Source organism: Phycodurus eques, chromosome 7 (genome assembly GCF_024500275.1).
Source record: "Phycodurus eques isolate BA_2022a chromosome 7, UOR_Pequ_1.1, whole genome shotgun sequence".
NCBI classification, from domain to species: domain Eukaryota; kingdom Metazoa; phylum Chordata; class Actinopteri; order Syngnathiformes; family Syngnathidae; genus Phycodurus; species Phycodurus eques.
The window spans coordinates 2,695,468-2,719,462 of NC_084531.1; the positions used below are offsets into that span (position 1 = coordinate 2,695,468).

General features: G+C 44.4%; 1 protein-coding gene across 10 annotated transcripts in view; it reads right to left on the reverse strand.

The window, feature by feature from the left end:
- The window catches only part of LOC133405008 (RNA-binding protein Musashi homolog 2-like), a 135,919-nt gene that overhangs the window by 68,572 nt on the left and 43,352 nt on the right, over nucleotides 1–23,995 (reverse strand). For 9 of the 10 annotated variants that reach the window (XM_061681608.1, XM_061681607.1, XM_061681612.1 and 6 more), the window contains one exon: nucleotides 9,751–9,799. The exons of the other annotated variant lie outside the window; for it this stretch is intronic. In XM_061681608.1, the coding sequence (XP_061537592.1) occupies nucleotides 9,751–9,799 (49 nt within the window). The remainder of the gene's footprint in view (nucleotides 1–9,750; nucleotides 9,800–23,995) is intronic. 10 annotated transcript variants of the gene reach the window in all.

Sequence of the window (23,995 nt, forward strand, 5' to 3'; positions counted from 1 at the left end):
TCGCAGGGCACATACAAACAAACAACCATTTGCACTCACAGTCACAGTCACACCTACGGGCAATTTAGAGTCTCCAATTAACATGTTTTTGGGATGTGGGAGGAAACCGGAGTGGCCGGAGAAAACCCACGCAGGCACGGGGAGAACATGCAAACTCCACACAGGCGGGGCCGGGGATTGAACCCGGGTCCTCAGAACTGTGAGGCTGACGCTCTAACCAGTCGGCCACCGTGCCGCCTGAAGCAAACATATGATGCAGAATTAAATGATAGTTAGTTAGTAGTAGTAGTAGTATTCAAATTAAGACAATCTTGAGGCGACCTAGAACACCTTGGAGGAGCACTATGATAGTAAATACCTCTAAATCAAAGTGTAGGAAAGCAGAATGGCGGAGAAAAACTAAACTCCAAATTGGCGATGACCTCTACAGACAAAGTATTTGTAATTTTAACCAAGAGTTAGTCAGGGCCAGACAGCAACACTTTTCTGAAATCATCAGTAAGAACATCAACAGTACTCGCACTCTGTTTGCTGTGGTTGACAAGCTCACAACCCCCCCACCCCCCACCCCCGAATCAGATAGCTCCACAACTCCTCACAGCTGATAAATGCAATGAATTTGCTTGTTATTTTAGTGAAAAAATACAATCCATCAATCCATCGGGTTAAATATCAGCACAAATCAGCAAAATGATCAAATGAAACTACATCTGAAGCCACCCAGGAAAAACTCTATTACCATGTCAGAATTTGATACAGTTGACAAAGAAACTGTAGAGAAAACGATTCAGCAGCTGAAACCATCAATGAGCTCTCTTGACTCAATACCATATGACTTTTTCAAAGCTATTGCGAAGTCTGTGCTAGCTGATTTGCAGCAAATAATCAATTGCTCACTTCAGTCAGGTGAGTTTCCTAAAGCTCTTAAAGTAGCTGCCATTAGCCTCTTCTAAAAAATAGAACGCTGGACGCTTCCATGTTAGCAAGCTATTGACCCAGCTCAAAACTCCCTTTCATAGCCAAGATTGTTGAGAAAGTTATTTTTCATCAACTCGGCAATTTCTTGAACTAAAATTTACTTTTTGACAAATTTCAATCAGGTTTCCGAACTCATCACAATACAGAATCTGCTCTTAATAAAGTGATAAATGATATAAGGTTGAAAATTTACTCAGGAAAGGGGTCAATTCTGGTCTTGTTGGATCTCAGTGTGGCTTTTGATACGGTGGATCATAATATACTGCTGAACAGGTTGGAAACATGGGTAGGACTAAATGGAACAGCCCTTAAATGGTTCAGGTCCTACCTGGAGGAAAGGAGTTATTTTATAACTATTGGAAGTGTTCAATCTCATCGAATGGCAATGACCTATGTGGTCCCTCAAGGGTCAGTTTTTGGACCCCTCCTGTTCAGCCTGTATATGCTACCCTTGGGTCAAATTCTTCAGAACTTTAATTTTGATTATCATAGCTATGCAGATGACATACAGTTATATCTAGCAGTGTCTCCAGTTGACTAGAGTTCAATTGAGGTGTTGTATCATTGTCTAAAACAGATAAATAACTGTATGAGCCAACATTTTCTTTAATTAAACCACGAGAAAACTGAGATAATTGTTTTTGGCAGTAAAGAAAAGAGGATTGCTGTTAGTAAATACCTGGAGTTACTCTCTTTCAAAACCAAAGACCAAGTCCGAAACATTGGTGGTCTGATAGATTCCGACCTGTCTTTCAACAGTTATATCAAATCAATTACTAAAACTGCCTTTTACCATCTGAAGAACATATCCAGAGTGAAGGCTTGCATGTGTCAAGCAGACCACGAGAAGCTCATCCATGCTTTTATCTCAAGTAGACTTGACTATTGTCAAGGTCTTATGACTGGGCTCCCCAAAAAGAGCATTAAACAGCTACAGCTCATCAGAATGCTGCTTCTCGGGTTCTGACCAGAACAAAGAGGTCAGAGCATATTACTCCAATTCTAAAGTCTTTACACTGGCTTCCAGTCAGCTTTAGAATAGATTTAAAAATTTTGCTACTGGTCTATAAATCACTAAATGGTTTAGGTCCTGAATACATGAAAGAAATGCTAATGGTATATATATACCCAGTAGGGCTCTGAGAATAACAGATTCGGCTCAAACAGTGGAGTACAGAGCCCAAAGCAAACATGGTGAAGCAGCATTTAGCTATTATGTTGCACACAAATGGAATAAGTTGCCAACAGAAGTGACGAAGTGTGAAGTGTGAATGTTTTTCAGTCCAGGTTAAAAACACTTCTTTTTTCTCATGCTTTTTAGAGTATTTACACGTTTAAATTATATTTCTTGCACTGTATGCTGTTTTAGTTGGACTTTTATTTTATGTTTTTTTTTCCTCTTTATTTTAAAATTTTACGAGCTGATTTTTTTCTTTGTTTTTGAATGCTTTTAATCATGTAAAGCACATTGAGTTACCTTATGTATGAAATGCGCTATATACATAAATTTGCTTTGCTTTAGTAGTAGTGAACAGTCTCAAAAGTATTCACTGTCAATTGACTGTACCAGTGCCTGGGTGGGTCTTCTCCGGGCACTCCGGTTTCCTCCCATATCCCAAAAATATGCATGGTAGGTTAATTGACGACTCTAAATTGCCCGTAAGTGTGAATGTGTGTGTGAATGGTTGTTTGCTTGTATGTGCCCTGTGATTGGCTGGCAACCAGTTCAGGGTTTACCCCGCCTCCTGCCCGATGATAGTTGGGATGGGCTCCAGGAGAAGCGGCTCAGAAAATGAATGGATGGATGGAAAGATATATATACACACACACACACACACACACACACACATACACACACTTAACTGGATTAAAAAAGTCCACACCACTGTCACATTATGCACAGTTTGAGCATTAACACTGTGCTTAAATATAGGGTAAAAAACGGCACAACTTCATAATAATAATTCAATTCAAATGTACTGCATATAAAAGTATAATAAAAATTTTACCTAAATGAAATGTTTAACTGCGATTGGCTGGCAACCAATTCAGGGTGTTCCCCGCCTCCTGCCCGCAGTTAGCTGGGACAGGCTCCAGCATACCCAGTGAGGATAAGCGGTACAGAAAATGGATGGATGGATGGAAAAAGAGTTTTGAAAGATTTGACAAATGTACAGTAGCTTTCTGTGCTTTTGGTATGGGTGTTACCATCGGACTTTGACTGTTTCAGTTCATTTAAAAAAATGTGTGTTTGGTTGTAAGATGGTGTTACATACAGTATGCGATGGTTTCATGCATTTACTGGAAGAACCTCGCCACATACCATACACTGCAGCCTGGGCTGTTCCTCACTCCGCTCCAATTATAAAACCACATTTGATCCTGTTAGCTGAGGCTTCACCGGTGCGACCAAAGTAGCCAATAGTAGCACGTGCGCTCGACTCGAGTCTCATTCTCTTCATTTTTTGTGCTTATCTCACTCTCCTGAGCTACACTGTTCTTCTCAGACTGATGCTGTCAAGCTCAATTTTGAAAAATTATTTATCATTTTATATAATAATAATGAACACATCCATCCATCCTTCCATTTTCCGTGTCGCTTCTCGTCAACTATGGTTGCGGGCGTGCTGGTGCCTATCCCAGGTGATACTGGGCGAGAGGTGGGGTACAACCTGAACTGGTCGCCAGCTAATCGCAAGTAATTAACACATGTATTTCAATATTAGTATTATTATTTTTATTTTTCTTAAAACATTTTATTATTATTATTGTTATTATTAGCAGTCTTGGCGATCCGATCCCCGACTACAGAAGCTGGCTCTAGGGACGTGGAATGTCACCTCTCTGGCAGGGAAGGAGCCCGAGCTAGTGTGTGAGGTTGAGAAGTTCCGACTAGATATAGTCGGACTCGTCTCCACACACAGCTCCAGTCCTCTCGAAAGGGGTTGGACTCTCTTCCACTCTGGAGTTGCCCACGCCGATCAGGTGTGGGTATACTTATTGTCCTCCGGCGCGCTCCCGCTGGGGACTCCATCGTTCTGCTGGAGGACTTCAATGCTCACGTGGCCAATGACAGTGAGACTTGGAAGGGCGTGATTGGGAGGAACGCGCCCCCCCACCCCCCGATCAAAACCCGAGCGGTGTTCTGTTATAGGACTTCTGTGCTCATCACGGATTGTCCATAACGAACACCATGTTCAAGCATAAGGGTGTCCACATGTGCACTTGGCACGAGGACACCCTAGGTTGCAGTTCGACGGTCGACTTTGTGGTCGTGTCATCGGACTTGCGGCCGCATGTCTTGGACACTCGGGTGAAGAGAGGGGCGGAGCTGTCAACTGATCACCACCTGGTGGTGAGTTGGCTCCGATGGTGGGGGAAGATGCCGGTCCGACGTGGCAGACCCAAACTTGTGTATTGTGAGGGTCTGCTGCGAACGTCTGGCAGGATCCCCTGTCAGAAGGAGTTTCAACTCCCACCTCCGACAGAACTTTGCTCATGTTACGGAGGAGGCGGGGGACATCGAGTCCGAGTGGACCATGTTTCGCGACTCCATTGCTGAGGCGGCCGACCGGAGATGTAGCCGTAAGGTGGTCGGTGCCTGTCGTGGTGGCAATCCCTGAACCCAGGGAGGGATGCCGTCAAGCTGAAGAAGGAGTCCTATCGGGCCTGAGGCAGATGATGGGTACCGGCTAGCCAAGCGGAATGCAGCTTTGGTGGTCGCTGAAGCAAAAACTCGGGTATGGGAGGAGTTAGATAAGGCCATGGAGAAAGACTTCCGGACAGCTTCGAGGAAATTCTGGTCTACCATCCAGCGTCTCCGGAGGGGGAAGCAGTGCATCATCAACACTGTGTATATAGGGCGCTGCTGACCTCGACTCGGGACGTTGTGAGTCGGTGGGAGAATACTTAGAAGACCTCCTCAATTCCACCGACACGCCTTCCCATAAGGAAGCAGAGTCGGGTTCTCTGAGGCGGCTTTTCCTATCTCTGGGGGTGAGGTCACCGAGGTGGTTAAAAAGCTCCTCGGTGGCAGGGCCAACATCCAGAGCCTTCATAAAGGCCTTCCTAAAGGCTCTGGATGTTGTGGGGCTGTCCTGGTTGACATGCATCTGCAACATCGCGTGGACATCGGGGCCAGTGCCTCTGGATTGGCAGACTGGGGTGGTGGTCCCCCTTTTTAAGAAGGGGGACCGGAGGGTGTGTTCCAACTACAGGGGGATCACACTTCTCAGCCTCCCTGGTAAGGTCTATTCAGGGGTGCTGAAGAGGAGGGTCCGTCGGGAAATCAAATCTCAGATTCAGGAGGAGCAATGTGGTTTTCGTCCTGGCCGTGGAACAGTGGACCAGCTCTACACCCTCGGCAGGGTCCTCGAGGGTGTGTGGGAGTTCGCCCAACCAGTCTACATGTGTTTTGTGGACTTGGAGAAGGCGTACGACCGTGTCCCTCTGGGAGTCCTGTCGGGGGTGCTTCAGGAATATGGGGTACCGAACCCCCTGATACGGGCTGTTCGGTCCCTGTACGACCGGAGTCTGAGTTTGGTCCGCATATCCGGCAGTAAGTCGGACTTGTTTCCGGTGAGGGTTGGACTCCACCAGCCTGCCCTTTGTCACCGATTATGTTCATAACTTTTATGGACAGAATTTCAGTTTGGTGGCCTCAGTATTGAATCTCTGCTTTTTTGCAGATTATGTTGTTCTGTTGCCTTCATCAAGCCGTGATCTCCAACTCTCACTGGAGCCTCCAAATCTGAGACTATAGTCCTCAGTCGGAAAAGGGTGGCGTGCCCTCTCCAGGTTGGGGATGAGATCCCCCCCCCCAAATGGAGGAGTTCAAGTCTCTTGGGGCCTTGTTCACGAGTGAGGGAAGAATGGGACAGGAGACCGACAGGCGGATCAGTGCAGCATCTGCAGTGATGCGGACTTTGTATCGGTCCGTTGTGGTAAAGAAGGAGCTAAGCCAAAAGGCGAAGCTCTCAATTTACTTGTCAATCAACATTCCTACCCTCTCCTATGGTCACAAGCTGTGGGTCGTGACCGAAAGAACAAGATACAAGCGGCTGAAATGAGTTTCCTCCGCAGGGTGTCCGGGCTCTCCCTTAGAGATACGGTGAGAAGCTCGGTCATCAGGGAGGGGCATCTGATTTGGATGCCTCCCGGACGCCTCCTTGGTGAGGTGTTCCGGGACGTCCCACCGGGAGGAGACACCGGGGATGACCCAGGACACGCTGGAGAGACTACGTCTTTCGGCTGGCCTGGGAACGCCTCGGGATCCCCCCGGAAGAATTGGATGAAGTGGCTGGGGAGAGGGAAGTCTGTGTGGGAAAATGTTTTATTTTTGTAATGTAATTATATGAATGTTGATAAAAGTTTCCAAGATGATTTGAATGTGCTAAACATTTTGAATTAGGAATGATAATGATGTGGTACACTTTTTGCTGAGAATCTCATGGGAAATTAAATGAATTGGGATTTTTGGGTGTAAAATGTGGGAATATTTGGAATGAGAAAAATAATGCCACCCCCTCCTAAATTTTGGGAATATGCGTAAGTGGGAATGATTTGAATCAGTTGAGAAATGTGGAAGAAGTTTGATGCTGAAAAAGTGGTCTGATTCAAAAATAGGAATAACATGTGTGAATGCTTCCAGCATTCAACAATGATAAAGAAATGGGCCTGAAATGGGTACCTGACAGAGAGCAACTGTAAGCTTTAAAGAAAGTATTGACTTAATAATACATGTCCCAATCACAGGCAGTGTTGAAATCATTTAATAGCAATTGACACAGTGGTGGTCAAGGTCAAAAGCAGCTGGTTATTACCACAGCTATATTATTTATAAGAGCTATTTCCGCATGAAGTGCCCCCTCCAGACTTCCTACACAGTCAGAGGAAAAGTAATGGGCCCAGAGACCCATCATGCAGGGAGGTTCCCTGTCACGCAGGTAACAAGTCAAAGAGAACACCAAGAAAATAATACTTGCACACTGTAGAAAAATAAAAAAAAGAAAAATGCAGAAATTTGTCACTCAGAATGATTGATTTGAGTTTATATAGTACGGTTTGTTTGAGAAGTAAGAACATAATACAAAAGAAACAAGCGGTGTATTAGTAAGCAATGTATAAGCTAATTAAAAGGAGCATACTGTATCTAAAACTTGATTTTTCATTTTTCATTTTAAAAGTCAAATTTACATGGAAGGCAAGATTGTGCTTGTCTGCATCATGCTTTTGAAGTTCAACATTTTCGGTGAAGCTGCTCTGACAAAGCAGAAGCAATGATTAAATTTAGTGACAGTTATTGAAAAACTTGATTCATAAAGGCCTGATGAATAAATTTATATAGGATCTTAAGTAATTGTCAGTAAGAAATTATAAGAAATTATTACACCTGATTTTCTACACCACTTCTCCTCATTAGGGTGGCGGGTGAGCTGGGTCCTATGCCAGCTGACTTTGGGTGAGAGGCCCAAAGAGAGTTAGCATGTGTAGAGAAGAATATAGCTATACAGAGTCTTCATACCACATACAGTATACTGTATTTGTTTCAATCAGTCCATACACACACGCGCACACACATCTCTTTCCCCCGCAAGATAAAAAAGAGGTGCACAATCCTGCACTCAAGGATAGAGAACAAGCAGCAAACAGCAAAATGTTAGTTAGTAGTGTACTAACTTGAAGTTAGAATGGCACATTTTAATTGTATTTGAGTATTTACGTTAAGAAGAAATGGTACTTTTAATCCGTTAATTTGAGCTAGATTTCGATAGCTCCTTTTATTTTTATTAATCGATTATTGCTTCCACAATCTATTGTTTTGGTTTGTCAGTGAGACTTCCGCTTTGTGTGTTGTTTCACCAATGCAATGTAACCACAAAAAAGATCAGTCATGCAGTCACATTTCCACACACAGTCTTCGCGGACTCGCCAAAGTGACTCAATTATGTGAAGAATGGCAGAAAAAATGGAGGATACAGTAGTGCATGACTCGCAGCCACAAGAGGCAGACATCCCTGGCTTCACATTCAGTCCATGTTTACATTCATTAATCCTTTTTCTATACACTGGACCTCCGCATACTCGGGAGTATGGCAACCGCGGATTCACCGGGGGGCAAACCTGAAAATGCTTATTGGCAGTATATTTCCGTTTATTCAAGAAGTTTTGGGGTTTAAATAAATGACGGCAAAAATAAAGGAATTGGTCTCACTGTTCCAATACTTTGGAAGGGAGTATATGTATTGTTTCTCAAATTAATTTGTCCATCCATCCATTTTGTGAGCCGCTTCTTCTCACTAGGGTCGCGGGTGTGCTGGAGCCTATCCCAGCTATCATTGGGCGAGAGGGGTGTACACCCTGAACGAGTCACCAGCCAATCGCAGGGTACATATAAACAAAGAACCATTTGCACTCACATTCACACCTACAGGCAATTTAGAGTTGTCAATTAACCTACCATGCATGTTTTTGGGATGTGGGAGGAAACCGGAGAGCCCGGAGAAAACCCACGCGGGCACGGGGAGAACATGCAGACTCCACACAGGCGGGGCCGGGGATTGCACCCCGGTCCTCAGTACTGTGAGACAGACGCTCTAACCAGTCGTCCACCGTGGTGCGGATTAATTTGTGATTTTTTTCAATTTAAATAATCTCATCTGGAAATGTACCTCTTACGAGTTACATTTGAGTGCATTTCTTCTTATGTCTGCCACACTTGGTAATCTAGAGTATACTCCGATCACCTCCCTGTGGAAGCGAATGTGGCCAGTCTAGTTCCCATCATCAACGCAACACAAACATCCTGAATGAAGGTAACCTATTTCCTCTGACAATGAAAAACATTTCGCAGCTAATCCTGGCTCTTGGCTTGTTGGTTAGTTATTAGTGTTGCATAAACAACATTACCAGTGGCCGAGAAATGAAATTATATTTGAGAAAAAACTAAGGACTGAGCATTTCTTGATATTTGTTTCTTGGTTCTATCACTTTTTAAAACTGACACACAACCAAATCTGTCTTGTCCTTTGTCTCTCTGTCTTTGTTAAGTCCTCTCTTTGGGGCAGAGGGCTGCATTGCTAAAGCCAAGATAAGGTGTTTGGACAGGGAGGAGTTGGTGGAGATAACAATCCTGCCACCTAAGTGGCTCTGCAGAATCTGCTATCTGACCCCTTATCGGACCACACAGGCCTCCCTCCTTCAGTCTCACTCCTATTCAACTTGGGGCACCTTTTCTGTTTTGTCTTTTTATTCCTTCTCTCCTTCCCTTCGTTGGCCCCCTTCTCACTCTCCATGGCTCTGTCCTCCATCATCCAATCAACTGAATGTCTGTTTTGATCCCTATTGACTTATCGAAGGGGTAAAATAGCCAAATGGGAATGGGAGTAATCAAATTGAGAGGGAATATAAATGTCTATGTGGTGCGTTTAGTTGGTGGGGTGTTGTTTGCACATGTAGTTATGTCTGTTTGTGTGTGTATCAGCCAGAAGTGTGGAATTTCTATGATAAGGGGATGGATTTAGTATGGCTTGTTTGGCAGAGTGAAAGCTATTTGTAATGAACAACAATGAACCTGACCTTCAGGGATACAGGCATCCTTCAAGGAATGTACAGTATTTATGAGATTGTTCATGAATGTGTCTTTTTCTGCATGATGTGTACACTATTTTGTAACAGACACAATACACTGAGAAAAAGCTCAACAATTTTGGGTGCCATGCTCAACACGCATAATGGTGCATATTTGCACGGCAGTAGAGTTGCTAAACATACCTCTATGTCGGTTAGTTGTTTTGTCAAACATTAGCATGGCATCTTCTACCTAAGGGAAAGTGGGAAAACATATTAGAATCACCATTTTAAGTACAATACAGAGTATATACATTAGATGAATGTACAGGATACAGGTATGGGATCTGAGCCCCACCGCTTATTAGCCCTGTAAGCATGCTCAGTCAGTATCACTGTATTATGTTGAAAAGATTGTCAGTATTCTTACACCTGTGATAGCATATTTCTAATTTCAAGAATTCCTAGCTTGCAAGATGTTTTATGTCATGTTCTGTATTGATCACATAGAAGTAAGCAAAAACACTGACCATTCATTGAAAGGTATTTTTTTTTCCCCACATAATGTACTATTCCAATGAAGTTGGGACATTGTGTTAAACATGAATAACGACAGAATACAATGATTTGCAAATCATGTTCATCCATCCATCCATTTTCTACCGCTTATCCGGGTCGGGTCGCGGGGGCAGTAGCTTTAGCAGGGACGGCCAGACTTCCCTCTCCCCAGCCACTTCCTCCAGCTCTTCCGGAGGGATCCCGAGGCGTTCCCAAGCCAGCCGAAGGACGTAGTCTCTCCAGCGTGTCCTGGGTCGTCCCCGGGGTCTCCTCCCGGTGGGGTGCCCGGAACACCTCACCAGGGAGGCGTCCGGGAGCCATCCGAATCAGATGCCCCAGCCACCTCATCTGGCTCCTCTCAATGCGGAGGAGCAGCGGCTCTACTCTGAGATCCTCCCGGATGACCGAGCTTCTCACCCTAGAGAGCCCGGACACCCTGCGGAGGAAACTCATTTCGGCCGCTTGTATCCGGGATCTCGTTCTTTCGTTCACGACCCACAGCTCATGACCATAGGTGAGGGTAGGAACGAAGATCGACCGGTAAATTGAGAGCTTCGCCTTTCGGCTTCGCTCCTTCTTTACCACAACGGACCGATACAAAGTGCGCATCACTGCAAACGCTGCACAGATCCGTCTGTCGATCTCCCGTTCCATTCTTCCCTCACTCGTGAACAAGACCCCAAGATACTTGAACTCCTCCACTTGGGGCAGGATCTCATCCCCGACCTGGAGAGGGCATGCCACCCTTTTCCGACTGAGGACCATGGTCTCAGATTTGGAGGTGCTGATTCTCATCCCAGCCGCTTCACACTCGGCTGCGAACTGCTCCAGTGAGAGTTGGAGCTCACGGCTTGATTAAGCCAACAGAACCACATCATCAGCAAAAAGCAGAGATGCAATACTGAGCCCACCAAACCGGACCCCCTCTACGCCTTGGCTGCGCCTAGAAATTCTGTCCATAAAAGTTATGAACAGAATCGGCGACAAAGGGCAGCCTTGGCGGAGTCCAACCCTCACCGGGAACGAGTCCGACTTACTGCCGGATATGCGGACCAAACTCTGACTCCGGTCGTACAGGGACCGAAGAGCTCGTATCAGGGGGTTCGGTACCCCATACTCCTGAAGCACCCTCCACAGGACTCCCCGAGGGACACGGTCGAACGCCTTCTCCAAGTCCACAAAACACATGTAGACTGGTTGGGCGAACTCCCATGCACCCTCGAGGACCCTGCCGAGGGTGTAGAGCTGGTCCACTGTTCCACGGCCAGGACGAAAACCACACTGCTCCTCCTGAATCTGAGATTCGACTTCCCGACGGACCCTCCTCTCCAGCACTCCTGAATAGACCTTACCAGGGAGGCTGAGCAGTGTGATCCCCCTGTAGTTGGAACACACCCTCCGGTCCCCCTTCTTAAAAAGGGGGACCACCACCCCAGTCTGCCAATCCAGAGGCACTGGCCCCGATGTCCACGCGATGTTGCAGAGGCGTGTCAACCAGGACAGCCCCACAACATCCAGAGCCTTTAGGAACTCTGGGAGAATCTCATCCACCCCCGGGGCCCTGCCACCGAAGAGCTTTTTAATTACCTCTGTGACCTCAAACCCAGAGATAGGAGAGCCCGCCTCAGAGAACCCACACTCTGCTTCCTCATGGGAAGGCGTGTCGGTGGAATTGAGGAGGTCTTCGAAGTATTCTCCCCACAGACTCACAACGTCCCGAGTCGAGGTCAGCAGCCCCACTATACACATTGTTGGTGGTGCACTGCTTTCCTCTCCTGAGACGTCGGATGGTGGACCAGAATTTGAACTGCTGTTTGGTGCATAGGCACAAACAACAGTCAGGACACACACCCCCACCCGAAGGCGGGGGGAGGCTACCCTCTCGTCCACCAGGTGCCGAGCCGGGGGGCAATAAGTATACCCACACCTGGTTGGCGCCTCTCACCGTGGGCAACTCCAGAGTGGAAGAGAGTCCAACCCCTCTCGAGAGGACTGGTACCAGAGCCCAAGCTGTGTGTGGAGGCGAGTCCGACTATATCTAGTCGGAACTTCTCGACCTCACACACCAGCTCGGGCTCCTTCCTTGCCAGATAGGTGACATTCCACGTCCCTAGAGCCAGCTTCTGTACCCGGGGATCGGATCGCCAAGGTCCCCGCCTTCGGCCACCGCCCAGCTCACACTGCACCCAAGCCCTATGGCCCCTCCCACAGGTGTTGAGCCCATGGGAAGGGGGACCCACATTACCCTTTCGGGCTGTGCCCAGCCGGGCCCCATGGGTGTAGGCCCGGCCACCAGGCGCTCGCCTTCGAGCCCCACCCCCAGGCCTGGCTCCAGTGGGGGGCCCCAGTGAAGGGCAAGGGGAAACGAAGTCCATTGTTTGTCGTCATCATTAGGGGTCTTTGAGCCGTGCTTTGTCTGGTCCCTCACCTAGGACCTGTTTGTCATGGGTGACCCTGCCAGGGGCATAAAGCCCCAGACAACTTAGCTGCTAGGATCACTGGGACACACAAACCCCTCTACCACGACAAGGTGACGGCTCAAGGAGGGGAAAATCATGTTCAACCTATATTTAAATGAATACACTACAAAGACAAGATATTTAATCTTCAAACAGATCAACTTTATTCTTTTCAGCAAATAATCATGAACTTAGAATTTTATGGCTGCAACACGTTCCAAAAAAGCTGGGGCAGAGCCATGTTTACCACTGTGTTACATCATCTTTTCTTTGAACAATATTCAATAAACGTTTGGGAACTGAGGACACAAATTGTTGAATCTTTGTAGGTGGAATTCTTTCCCATTCTTGCTTGATGTACAGCTTCAGCTGTTCAACAATCCGGGGTCTCCGCTGTCGTATTTTACGCTACATAATGCGCCGCACATTTTCAATTGGAGACAGGTCTAGACTGCAGGCAGGCCGGTCTAGTACCTGCACTCTTTTACTATGAAGCCACGCTGTTGTAACATGTGCAGAACGTGGTTTGGCATTGTCTTGTTGAAATAAGCAGGGGCGTCCATGAAAAAGACGTTGCTTGGATGGCAGCATATGTTTCTCCAAAACCTGTATTTACTTTTCAGCATTAATGGTGCCTTCACAAATGTGTAAGTTACCCATGCCATTGGCACTAACACAGCCCCATACCATCACAGATGCTGGCTTTTGAACTTTGCGGCCATAACAGTCCGGATGGTTCTTTTCCTCTTTGGCCCGGAGGACACGACGTCCACAATTTTCAATAACAATTTGAAATGTGGACTCGTCAGACCACACAACACTTTTCCACTTTGCATCAGTCCATCTTAAATGAGTTCGGGCCCAGAGAAGCCGGCGGCGTTTCTGGGTGTTGTTGATAAATGGCTTTTGCTTTGCAGAGTAGTTTCAAGTTGCACTTACGGATGTAGCGCCGAACTGTATTTAGTGACATTGGTTTTCTGAAGTGTTCCTGAGCCCCTGTGGTGATATCCTTTACACATTGATGTCGGTTTTTGATGCAGTGCCGCCTGAGGGATCAAAGGTCACGAGCATTCAATGTTGGTTTTCGGCCTTGCCGCTTACATGCAGTGATGTCTCCAGATTCTCTGAACCTTTTGATGATATTATGGACCGTAGATGATGAAATCCTAAATTCCTTGTAATTGTACGTTGAGGAACATTGTCCTTAAACTGTTTGACTATTTTCTCACACACTTGTTCAGAAAGAGGCGAACCTCGCCCCATCTTTGTTTGTGAATGACTGAGCAATTCAGGGAAGCTCCTTTTGCGGGCGTTGTCAGCCGCACGAGTATAAAGAGGCCTTCTTCTTCTTTTCCTTTCGGCTTGTCCCTTTAGGGGTCGCCACAGCGCGTCATCCTTTTCCATGTAAGCCTATCTCCTGCATCCTCCTCTCGAACACCAACTGCCATCATGTCTTCCCTCATGACATCCATCAACCTTCTCTTTGGTCTTCCTCTAGCTCTCTTGCCTGGCTGCTCCATCCTCATCATCCTTCTACCAATATACTTACTATTTCTCCTCTGGATGTGTCCAAACCATCGGAGTCTGCTCTCGCTAACTTTGTCTCCAAAAAATCAAACCTCAGCTGTCCCTCTGATGAGCTCATTTCTAATTTTATCCAACCTGGTCACTCTGAGAGCGAACCTCAACATCTTCATTTCCGCCACCTCCAACTCTGCTTCCTGTTGTCTCTTCAGTGCCACTGTCTCTAATCCATACACCATGGCTGGCCTCACGACTGTTTTATAAACTTAGCTCTTCATCCTAGCAGAGACTCTTCTGTCACATAACAAACCTGACACCTTCCTCCACCCGTTCCAACCTGCTTGGACCCGTTTCTTCACTTCCTGACCACACTCACTATTGCTCTGGACGGTTGACCCCAAGTATTTAAAGTCCTCCACCCTTGCTATCTCTTCTCCCTGTCGCCTCATTCTTCCCCCACCACCCATCTCATTCATGCACATATATTCTGTTTTACTTCGGCTAATCTTCATTCCTCTGCTTTCCAGTGCATGACTCCATCTTTCTAACTGTTCCTCCACCTGCTCCCTGCTTTCACTGCAGATCACAATATCATCTGCAAACATCATGGTCCACAGGGATTCCAGTCTAACTTCATCTGTCAGCCTGCAAAAAGGAAGTGGCTCAGGGGCTGATCCCTGATGCAGTTCCACCTCCACCTTAAATTCGTCTGTCACACCTACAGCACACCTCACTGCTGTTCTGCTGCCCTCGTACATGTCCTGTATTATTCTAACATACTTCTCTGCCACTCCAGACTTCCGCATGCAGTACCACAGTTCCTCTCTGGGTACTCTGTCATATGCTTTCTCTAGATCTACAAAGACACAATGTGGCTCTTTCTGACCTTCTCTGTACTTTTCCATCAACATCCTCAAGGCAAATAATGCCTCTGTGGTACTCTTTCTAGGCATGAAACCATACTGTTGCTCGCAAATACTCACTTCTGTCCTGAGTCTAGCCTCCGCTACTCTTTGCCATAACTTCATTGTCTGGCTCATCAACTTTATTCCTCTATAGTTCCCACAGCTCTGCACATCACCCTTGTTCTTAAAAATGAGCACCAGCACACTTTTCCTCCATTCCTCAGGCATCTTCTCACGCGCTAGAATTCTATTGAACAAGCTGGTCAAAAACTCCACAGCCACCTCTCCTAGATGCTTCCATACCGCCACAGGAATGTCATCAGGACTAACTGCCTTTCCATTTTTCATCCTCTTTAATGCCTTTCTAACTTCCCCCTTACTAATCATTGCCAATTCCTGGTCCACTCCAGATCACTCGATCTGATACTCTTTTTGCCTCTTCTACTCTCCCTTCTCTCTCATTTTCCTCATTCATCAACTCCTCGAATTATTCTTTCCATCTAGCTAGCACACTGTTGGCACCAGTCAACATATTTCCATCTCTATCCTTAATCACCCTAACCTGCTGCACATCCTTCCCTTCTCTATCCCTCTGTCTGGCCAGCCTGTACAGATCCTTTTCTCCTTTAGTGTCCAACCTGCCATACATGTCATCATCTCTTTTCACCTCCAAGACATTCTTCGCCAACTCTTCTTTTAAAATGACCCCGACTCCATTTCTCGTCCCATCAAGGCCTCTTTTTTGGCCTTTTCCGCTTCTCCCTTTGCCCTGTGTCGCATCTCAATGTATTCCTTTCGCCTCTCCTCGGTCCTCTCAGTGTCCCACTTCTTCTTATCTAACATTTTCCCTTGTATGATTTACTGTACTGTGAGGTTCCACCACCAAGTCTCCTTCTCTCCTTTCCTCCCAGAAGATACACCTAGTACTCTCCTGCCTGCCTCTCTGATCACCTTGGCTGCAGTGGTCCAGTCTGGTGGAAGCTCCTCCCGTCCACCGAGAACCTGTCTCACCTCTTCCTGAAAAGCTGCACAACACTCGTCCTGTCTCAGCTTCCACCACATGGTTCTCTGCTCTGCCTTTGTCTTCCTAATCTTCCTCCCAGCCACCAGAGTCATCTTACATATCACCATCCTATGCTGTCTAGCCACACTCTCCCCTACCACTACCTTGCAGTCGGTAACCTCCTTCAGATTACATCGTCTGCACAAGATGTAATCCACCTGCGTGCTTCTACCTCCGCTCTTGTAGGTCACCCTATGTTTGTGCCTCTTCTGGAAAAAAGTGTTCACTACAACCATTTGCATCCTTGTTGCAAAGTCTACCACCATTAGTCCCTCCAAGTTACTTTCCTGATGCCGTACTTACCCATCACTTCTTCATCACCCCTATTTCCTTCACCAACATGTCCATTACAATCTGCAACAATTACGACTCTCTCTCCGTCTGGGATGCTCAGAACGACTTTTTCGAGCTCCTTCCAGAATTTCTCTTTCACCTCTAGGTCACATCCTACCTGTGGGGCATAGCCACTAATCACATTACACATAACACCCTCAATTTCAAGTTTCAGCCTGATCACTCAATCTGATACTCTTTTTTACCTCCAAGACATTCTTAGCCAACTCTTCTTTTAAAATAACCCCGACTCCATTTCTCGTCCCATCTACACCATGGTAAAATAATTTAAACCCTGCCCCTAAACTTCTAGCCTTACTGCCTTTCCACCTGGTCTCCTGGACACACAATATATCAACCTTTCTCCTACTCATCATGTCAACCAACTCCCGAGATTCACACACATTCAGTTCTAGGCTCGCTACTTTCCTCTTCTCTTTCTGCCGAAGAACCCGCTTTCCACCTCTTCTTCTTCTTCGACTTCGACCCACAGTAGCTGAATTTCCAAAGGCGCCCTGCAGGTTGATGGCGCCGGTGGCGGACGTTGTTTACCCGGGCCACGACCGATCCGGTATGGAATTCTTTGGATGAACCCTCATATTTGTTTGGCAAAGTTTTAAGCCGGATGCCCTTCCTGACGCAACCCTTTGTATCCGGGCTTGGGACCGCCCTACAGTTTGCACTGGCTTGTGCCCCCCATAGGGCTGCATTAGTATAAAGAGGCCTCGAACCTTTCAGGCCTCTGGTATAAAGAGGCCTTAAAGGTTCAGTTTCTGCAATGTGGTGATGATTGTATTTTGTGTACATCTATACAATGTTCAGGCTATGATGGTAAAACACAGGGGCATTACTAGACCCGCTGGGGGCTCCAGACAAAAAGTACCATTGAGCCACCCCACCCAAAAACAAACAAACAAAAAAAAAAAAAAATCTAAACAATAGATAAATACAAATAAAATAACATTTAACCTATACCAACACTGAAAGCAAAGAAAATAAAACAGTATAATATACTGTACAGTACAGTATTGCTTAGCTTACTTTATATGTTCATGCGAGTAACGAATTATATATCCCACAGACACTCAACATTTCAGATCTGATTGTAATGACTAATGAACAGCCATTTGCAGTAACAAACTCAATGCTTGATTGTGTGCTGCGGCGCCAGGGATGTTGCATCCATGTGAATGCTTGTGTTGCACACCCACACTTTACATGAAGAATGGTTTCAACACCCAGACATTCTGACACCAAATCCTCCCGAGACCCAGCCTACTGTATTTATTTGTGTCCACTGTGGTGGACATTTTGTTTTTTATATCATTTGGCTCATTTGGGCTATCCTACTCGGTCCTGGTGTGCTCAGTAGAGGACATCCTGGCCTTTCCAATAATATTGCATGTGTTTGGGTGAGATCAAAGGAACTTTGCTTTCTTGCTGCGACAAAAAACAAATGCCAGGAAAAGAGAAAAGGTAAGTAAAATATTGTTAAGATATTGTTCTTTTAGCAGTGATAATTATATATGTTCTTGTATACGAACATGCTATGAATCATAAATTGGAGTCAGAGTTAAGTTTAACGTTTTGTTAGGAAAATAATAGCCCTTTTATGAATGTGTACTGTAATAGACACGAGGATGATTTATTGGGATTAGCTAAAAGCTAACAAGTTTACTAGTTCTCTGTTTACATTCACATTTCTGCCTAAAAACGCCTTTCTTTTTGGGAAATAAACATGTTGAATGTATTTTTTACATAAAATAATTAATAAGTATGTAATTAATGTCATAATTTATTATACTGGTTTATTACTATATTTATTTCCTCTTTTAAATTTGACACTATTTTAGGAGGTAAAACCAATTCAGAGAAATTCAGAGAAATGTTATACAGAATTACAGAAAAATATTTTAAAAATAAAAATGAATGGATTGTTAATTTTCCCCAGTAAAAGGAAATGCCCTACCTAAAGAAATGGTTGTTTCACTACTCCTGGTGCATAATATCCCTTCCTAATTTTTCCATCACCTTTGACCCGTTATTAGCTATAGCTATTCCATCTTTGTGATGCCCAAAACCAAACCTCTCAGCCTCTGGCATCATTTCATCACTTTCACCAGCTACCACTGCTGTCTTTTCCAGGCTTGTCAATTCTATGCTGCCATGAGCTCCTCTCTCTGGACTCAGCCAGATAAGAAGGTAATTCATCATGGTGCTGAAGGGTACACACGTACACAAGCTCCCACATTTACAAACATGCACACACAGCGGCTGCTCTTATCATTGCTTCCCAAGAACTGGAGTGAGCTCACGGTAGGTCTCTGTCTGAAAGTGACCACAGCCTCAGACCAACTAGATTACCATGAGAACGTTCAAATTATTCCCAGAAATGACAAGAGACAAAATAAATATACAGTATTCTATTTCCGATCATCTGTGTCTGCACTCACAGCCCGTAAGTTGTGCTTTCATTATGAAGCGAACGAATGGTTTAACCAAACCCAGAGTTTGTAAGCAAATTGCCCATTGGCTGCCTTTATCTACTGAGACAGTGTTGAAAAATAGCTGGCTGGCCTGATACCACTTCTACTTAATTTGGTCTTTTCTGAGGCCATACTTACAATGCACAAAAAGTATGTGTATAGAGAATTCAATTCAAGCAGCACAATAAAAAGAAATCGTGCCGAATTGTGGCATATTTCAGCTGACTTAGTCAAAGTGTCGCTCACATACAGTAATTGAATTAAGAATGACGAGGAAATTATGAAGATAGTGATGATGATCATTGTAAAGAACTGTCAAAAGAAGCGATTGTGTTGAAAAAACAGAGGGAGCGGTTATTTAGAACACAAAGGCTCGGCAGACACAAAATGTTCCATAATTTTAACTGTTAACTATTATGCTGCAGTGAAAGATATCAACCCTTCATCAGCAATCCCTGTGGAGGGAATGTCATGACGAACAAAAACAATTCAACTTGCTTTTCACAGTCCCACACAGTCCCAGAGCTCTCTCTCATTCACTCGAGAAAGCACACGTGGGATTTGTGATGCTGATAACACAAAACTATAAGTACGTAGCACTGGGAAACCATGAATACATTTGGAATTATGAACTAATGCATGTTTTACCAATAGCCTGGATGTATTGTTGGGCTATGAGGAATGTGACAGGTTCCGACATTAAGCCTTTTTGAGTGGTGGCCCGATGAGCCGAGGTGTGGTGGCCCTGTCAGAACTTGTACTGGCCACGTGTATTCATAATATAATAAGTTAAGTTTTAGTGTTTATTTCGTATTTAGCATCTTTATATATTATTTGAGCCCCTTTAAGAAATTATTCGTACAGTTTTATTCATGGCTATGACTGTACTAACCTCCCTAAAATCAAGGCATTGCAATTTCACAATTTAATAATAATGCTTTAAAGAAAAAATCAATTACAAAATTATTAAAATACTTACTCAGCACTGACATTCCAACAATGCTTTATCTTGTGCATTGCTATTGTGCACACTGTGTATATGTATAAATATTGGCTGGTTGGTGGGAGGCTAAGCTTAGGGCAGCATTAAGTGTGTTTGCGTGTGTGTGTATTTGTTTAAATGTACTTGTATTCTGATTTTGATTTACCTTTAACTATTATTTTTATTGTTGATTATGTGTACAGTGGGTACAGAAAGTATTCAGACCCCCTTAAATTGTTCACTCTTTATTATATTGCAGCCACCTTCCAACAAGACAATGACCCTAAGCTCACAGCTAAAATAAGGAAAGAGTGGCTTCAGAACAACTCTGTGACTGTTCTTGAATGGCCCATCCAGAGCCCTGACTTAAACCCAATTGTGAAAAACTTGTTGCATCATGCCCAAAAAGACTCATGGCTGTATTAACTCAAAAGGGTCCTTCTACTAAATACTGTGAAAAGGGTCTGAATACTTATGACTGTGTGAAATTTCAGTTTTTCTTTTTTAATACATCTGCAAAAATTTCAAGAATTCAGTTTTTTCTGTCAATATGGGGTGTTGTGTGTACATTAATGAGGACAAAAATTAACTTAAATGATTTTAGCCAATGGCTGCAATGTAACAAAGAGCGAAAAACTGTATGTGTTGAAATGACCCCCTTGATGATGCATCCCATGGTGCTAGATAAATAAATACATAGAGAAATAATGCATCCATCCATCCATTTTCTGAGCCGCTTCTCCTCACTAGGGTCGCGGGCGTGCTGGAGCCTATCCCAGCTGTCATCGGGCAGGAGGCGGGGTACACCCTGAACTGGTTGCCAGCCAATCGCAGGGCACATACAAACAAACAACCATTCACACTCACAGTCATGCCTACAGGCAATTTAGAGTCTCCAATTAAGTCAGTCGGACAGAATATACAGTAGTTTTAAAGGCGAGTGACAGAAAAAAAAACAAAGGGGAGAGACAGCGAAAATGTAACTAAATAATATAGGAAGAGAAGACAACAAAAGACAGGACATTAGTTGTAATAAAAATGAGAGAAGTAAATCATTATACTGTATGCCTAGTACAATGACACACTAGGTTCAAGTGTTGTTTGGGGCAGTCATGCTACACTCTGTGAAGGAAGGACAGGACAATATAGGACAGGACAAGGACAGGAGGGTAAAATTTTTTGGGTGACTTCGAAATTTGTACTGACCCAAGCGAGCCAGCGTACACGGTGACCCAACACAGCGACATACTGGCCGAGTTCGGCCTGTGTCAAGCAGCAACCTTCGACTGTATCTTTATCAGAGTGGACTTGGTGCGTGAGAGTTAACTGTTGCGATAAACCCATATTTTAAGTAGGACTCCTGATTTAGTGTTGTTTAGTTCGCGAATGTTTCTTTCAAAAGAACAAATCTTTTCAGTAAACGTAATGAACTGAATTAGTTTATGAAATTATTTCGTTCTTTGAGCTCTCCTGCCGTTAGCCAGCCCGCTCGGACCGTAAACAGCAGCATTCGAGCCGGATGGGACCGGAAATGGAAGCGTTCTGTGCAGTCTTGACGTGTCAATTGAGATGCGCAGCTGGTGCGGCGGAGAAGATCCGGTCAATTTTCAAAATAAAACACATTGACACGTGAACTGCAAGACAACAGAAATTATATAAATCGGTCATTCTTTCTCTGCGGCCCGGTAACAAATGCCTCACGGCCCGGTACCGGTCCACGGACCAGTGGTTGGGGACGACTGCTCTATAAGTCGCTTGAGTCGCCGTGACTTGGCGGTGACATCTGCGCCAGTGAGATAGACCCTTTACTTCTTTACATACAAACCAGATAGAAGAGACACCAGGTTACCACCTGTTCGGTAGCTTAGCAACCAATGCTAAACATGGACACACTTGTGCCAGGCCCAAAAAAAGTATACTATACAGCAAATGATGGATGGCCAGAAGTGGGCCGGAAGTGGCGTCATTTGTTGCCACACTTGTGTTGCCACAAGTGTGTCGGAAGTGACGTCATCATTTGTTGCCGGAAGTGGACCGGATGTGCCGCCATTGTTTGTTGCCGGACGTGTTGTCATTGTTTGTTGCAGGAAGTTGTGTTATTACTGGAAAGCTTGACCGGAAATCGGAAGTGACGTTAGCAGATGTGACGCCATCGGTTGTTGTAGCGGGAAGCGTGGAAGGTGTGAAATGTTGTGACCGGAAATGAGAAAGTATGTCACCATGTTTCAACATGTCCAGACATGTCCTAAACATGTTTAGAACAAGTCCTAGACTTGTCTTGACCCCCAACCACCATAAACGCCACAACCCTCTTGCCTCCAAGCGGGCCCCTCAAGGGAGCCCCCAAGCGGGTCCCCTCCCCCCACACTTCCAGTCACAGCCTAACACATTCTCAACATATGAAGATTCGTGTCAGAAAGATTAATTATATTCCTGGGTGAAGTCCTGTTTTCTCACAACATCTGAGAGGGTCCGTTTATGTCAATAAACATATGCCCTTAGAAACCACCAGAAATATAAACGCCTCAACTCCACTAAACACATGTCTAGAAATGTTCAGTCCTGAACCGTCACAGGGATCTCATCGTCTACCCATTTTGCAACATGTAAACAGAGCACACACCTGCACCTCTAACATTTCTTACATTAGGGGCATATTAGTCACATTTCCAGTTAGCATCAATAAAATTACAGGAGGCTTCTTGCCATGCCGTGTGGAACATGGAAAACTGAGTGATACAAATCAGAGGGGATTCCTCTACTTATGTTTATGTGAAGTCATCCTTTAGAAACAACAATACTTTCCAGCCATGTACTCTGTGTTCTTATAAACAGTAGCAAATACATCATCTTAAATATTCTTGCTGACCACTTTCAGAGATATGTTTGCACATACGCAGTCTTCACTATAGTATGATATTACATTACATTATTTAAACAAAACCGATGAAAGAAGTGTGAGTTACTTTACTGTCGCTGTATTTAATCCAATCACTATACTGAAGTAGGATATTACAATATTTAAACATTTCTATGTTCATCAACTCACTAGTGTTGTTGCTTTTGTTAGTTTAAATTATTTTCTACACAATTTACAGCATATACATGACTATTGCTGCATTTAAACCACTTTTCTACAGTACGATCTTACATTATTTAAACAAAACAGATGACGTTTACAGTCCGTCGTTTTCAACTCAAATTGATATATTGACAACATTATTCAGTCAAATTCTCCGAATTACCGTTACACGATACAGTATATTGTAATAGAAAACAGTTGATTACTTTTTAAAGTATTTCTGTACTTTGTCTAGTCATCGTTTGACTTTAGTAACATTCGCTCATGAATTTCTTCAGATCAATTAATTGCTACATGGTGATATCATCAGCGAAATATTCCCACGATATTGTATGCACACAACTTCTGCTCTTCAGTTCTCACAATATGATGGTGCTAGTATCAAGTTGTTGCTTTACTAAAAGTGTTAAAAAACAACAACCAAGAAAAACATTATCATCAACATGTAGTGATGGTATTCTTCATATAAAACTGGTAAAGATCATATTCTTAAATTTGAAAATAACCCAATTGCTTGTTAATTCATAGCATATGTAGTTCAAAATATCACGACAGTGTTTACATTCTATCAATTCATTTGAAACTCACCCAAGGTCATACGGAGGTCCGATATGTCAACATATTGTTGATTTTTTATTATCATTTTTTTTTTTATTATATTGATATAATGATATTAGAGCATAATAAAGACTTGTACACATCGTATAAATTCTACCCTGGTAATCAAACTGTGTAATGTTCTCTCATTTACTAAATAATTGTAGGGCTGCATATCACAATAAGAGCAATTAAAAGACAAAGTTATGAAGTAAAATTAAATAAAGTGCTTAACTTCAGAAAAGGCGGCACGGTGGACGACTGGTTAGCATATCTGCCGCACAGTTCTGAGGACCGGGGTTCAGATCCCGGCCCCGCCTGTGTGGAGTTTGCATGTTCTCCCCATGCATGCGTGCATTTTCTCCAGGTACTCCGGTTTCCTCCCACATCCGAAAAACATGTATGGTAGGTTGATTGAAAACTCTAATTGCCCATAGGTGTGAATGTGATCGACAATGGT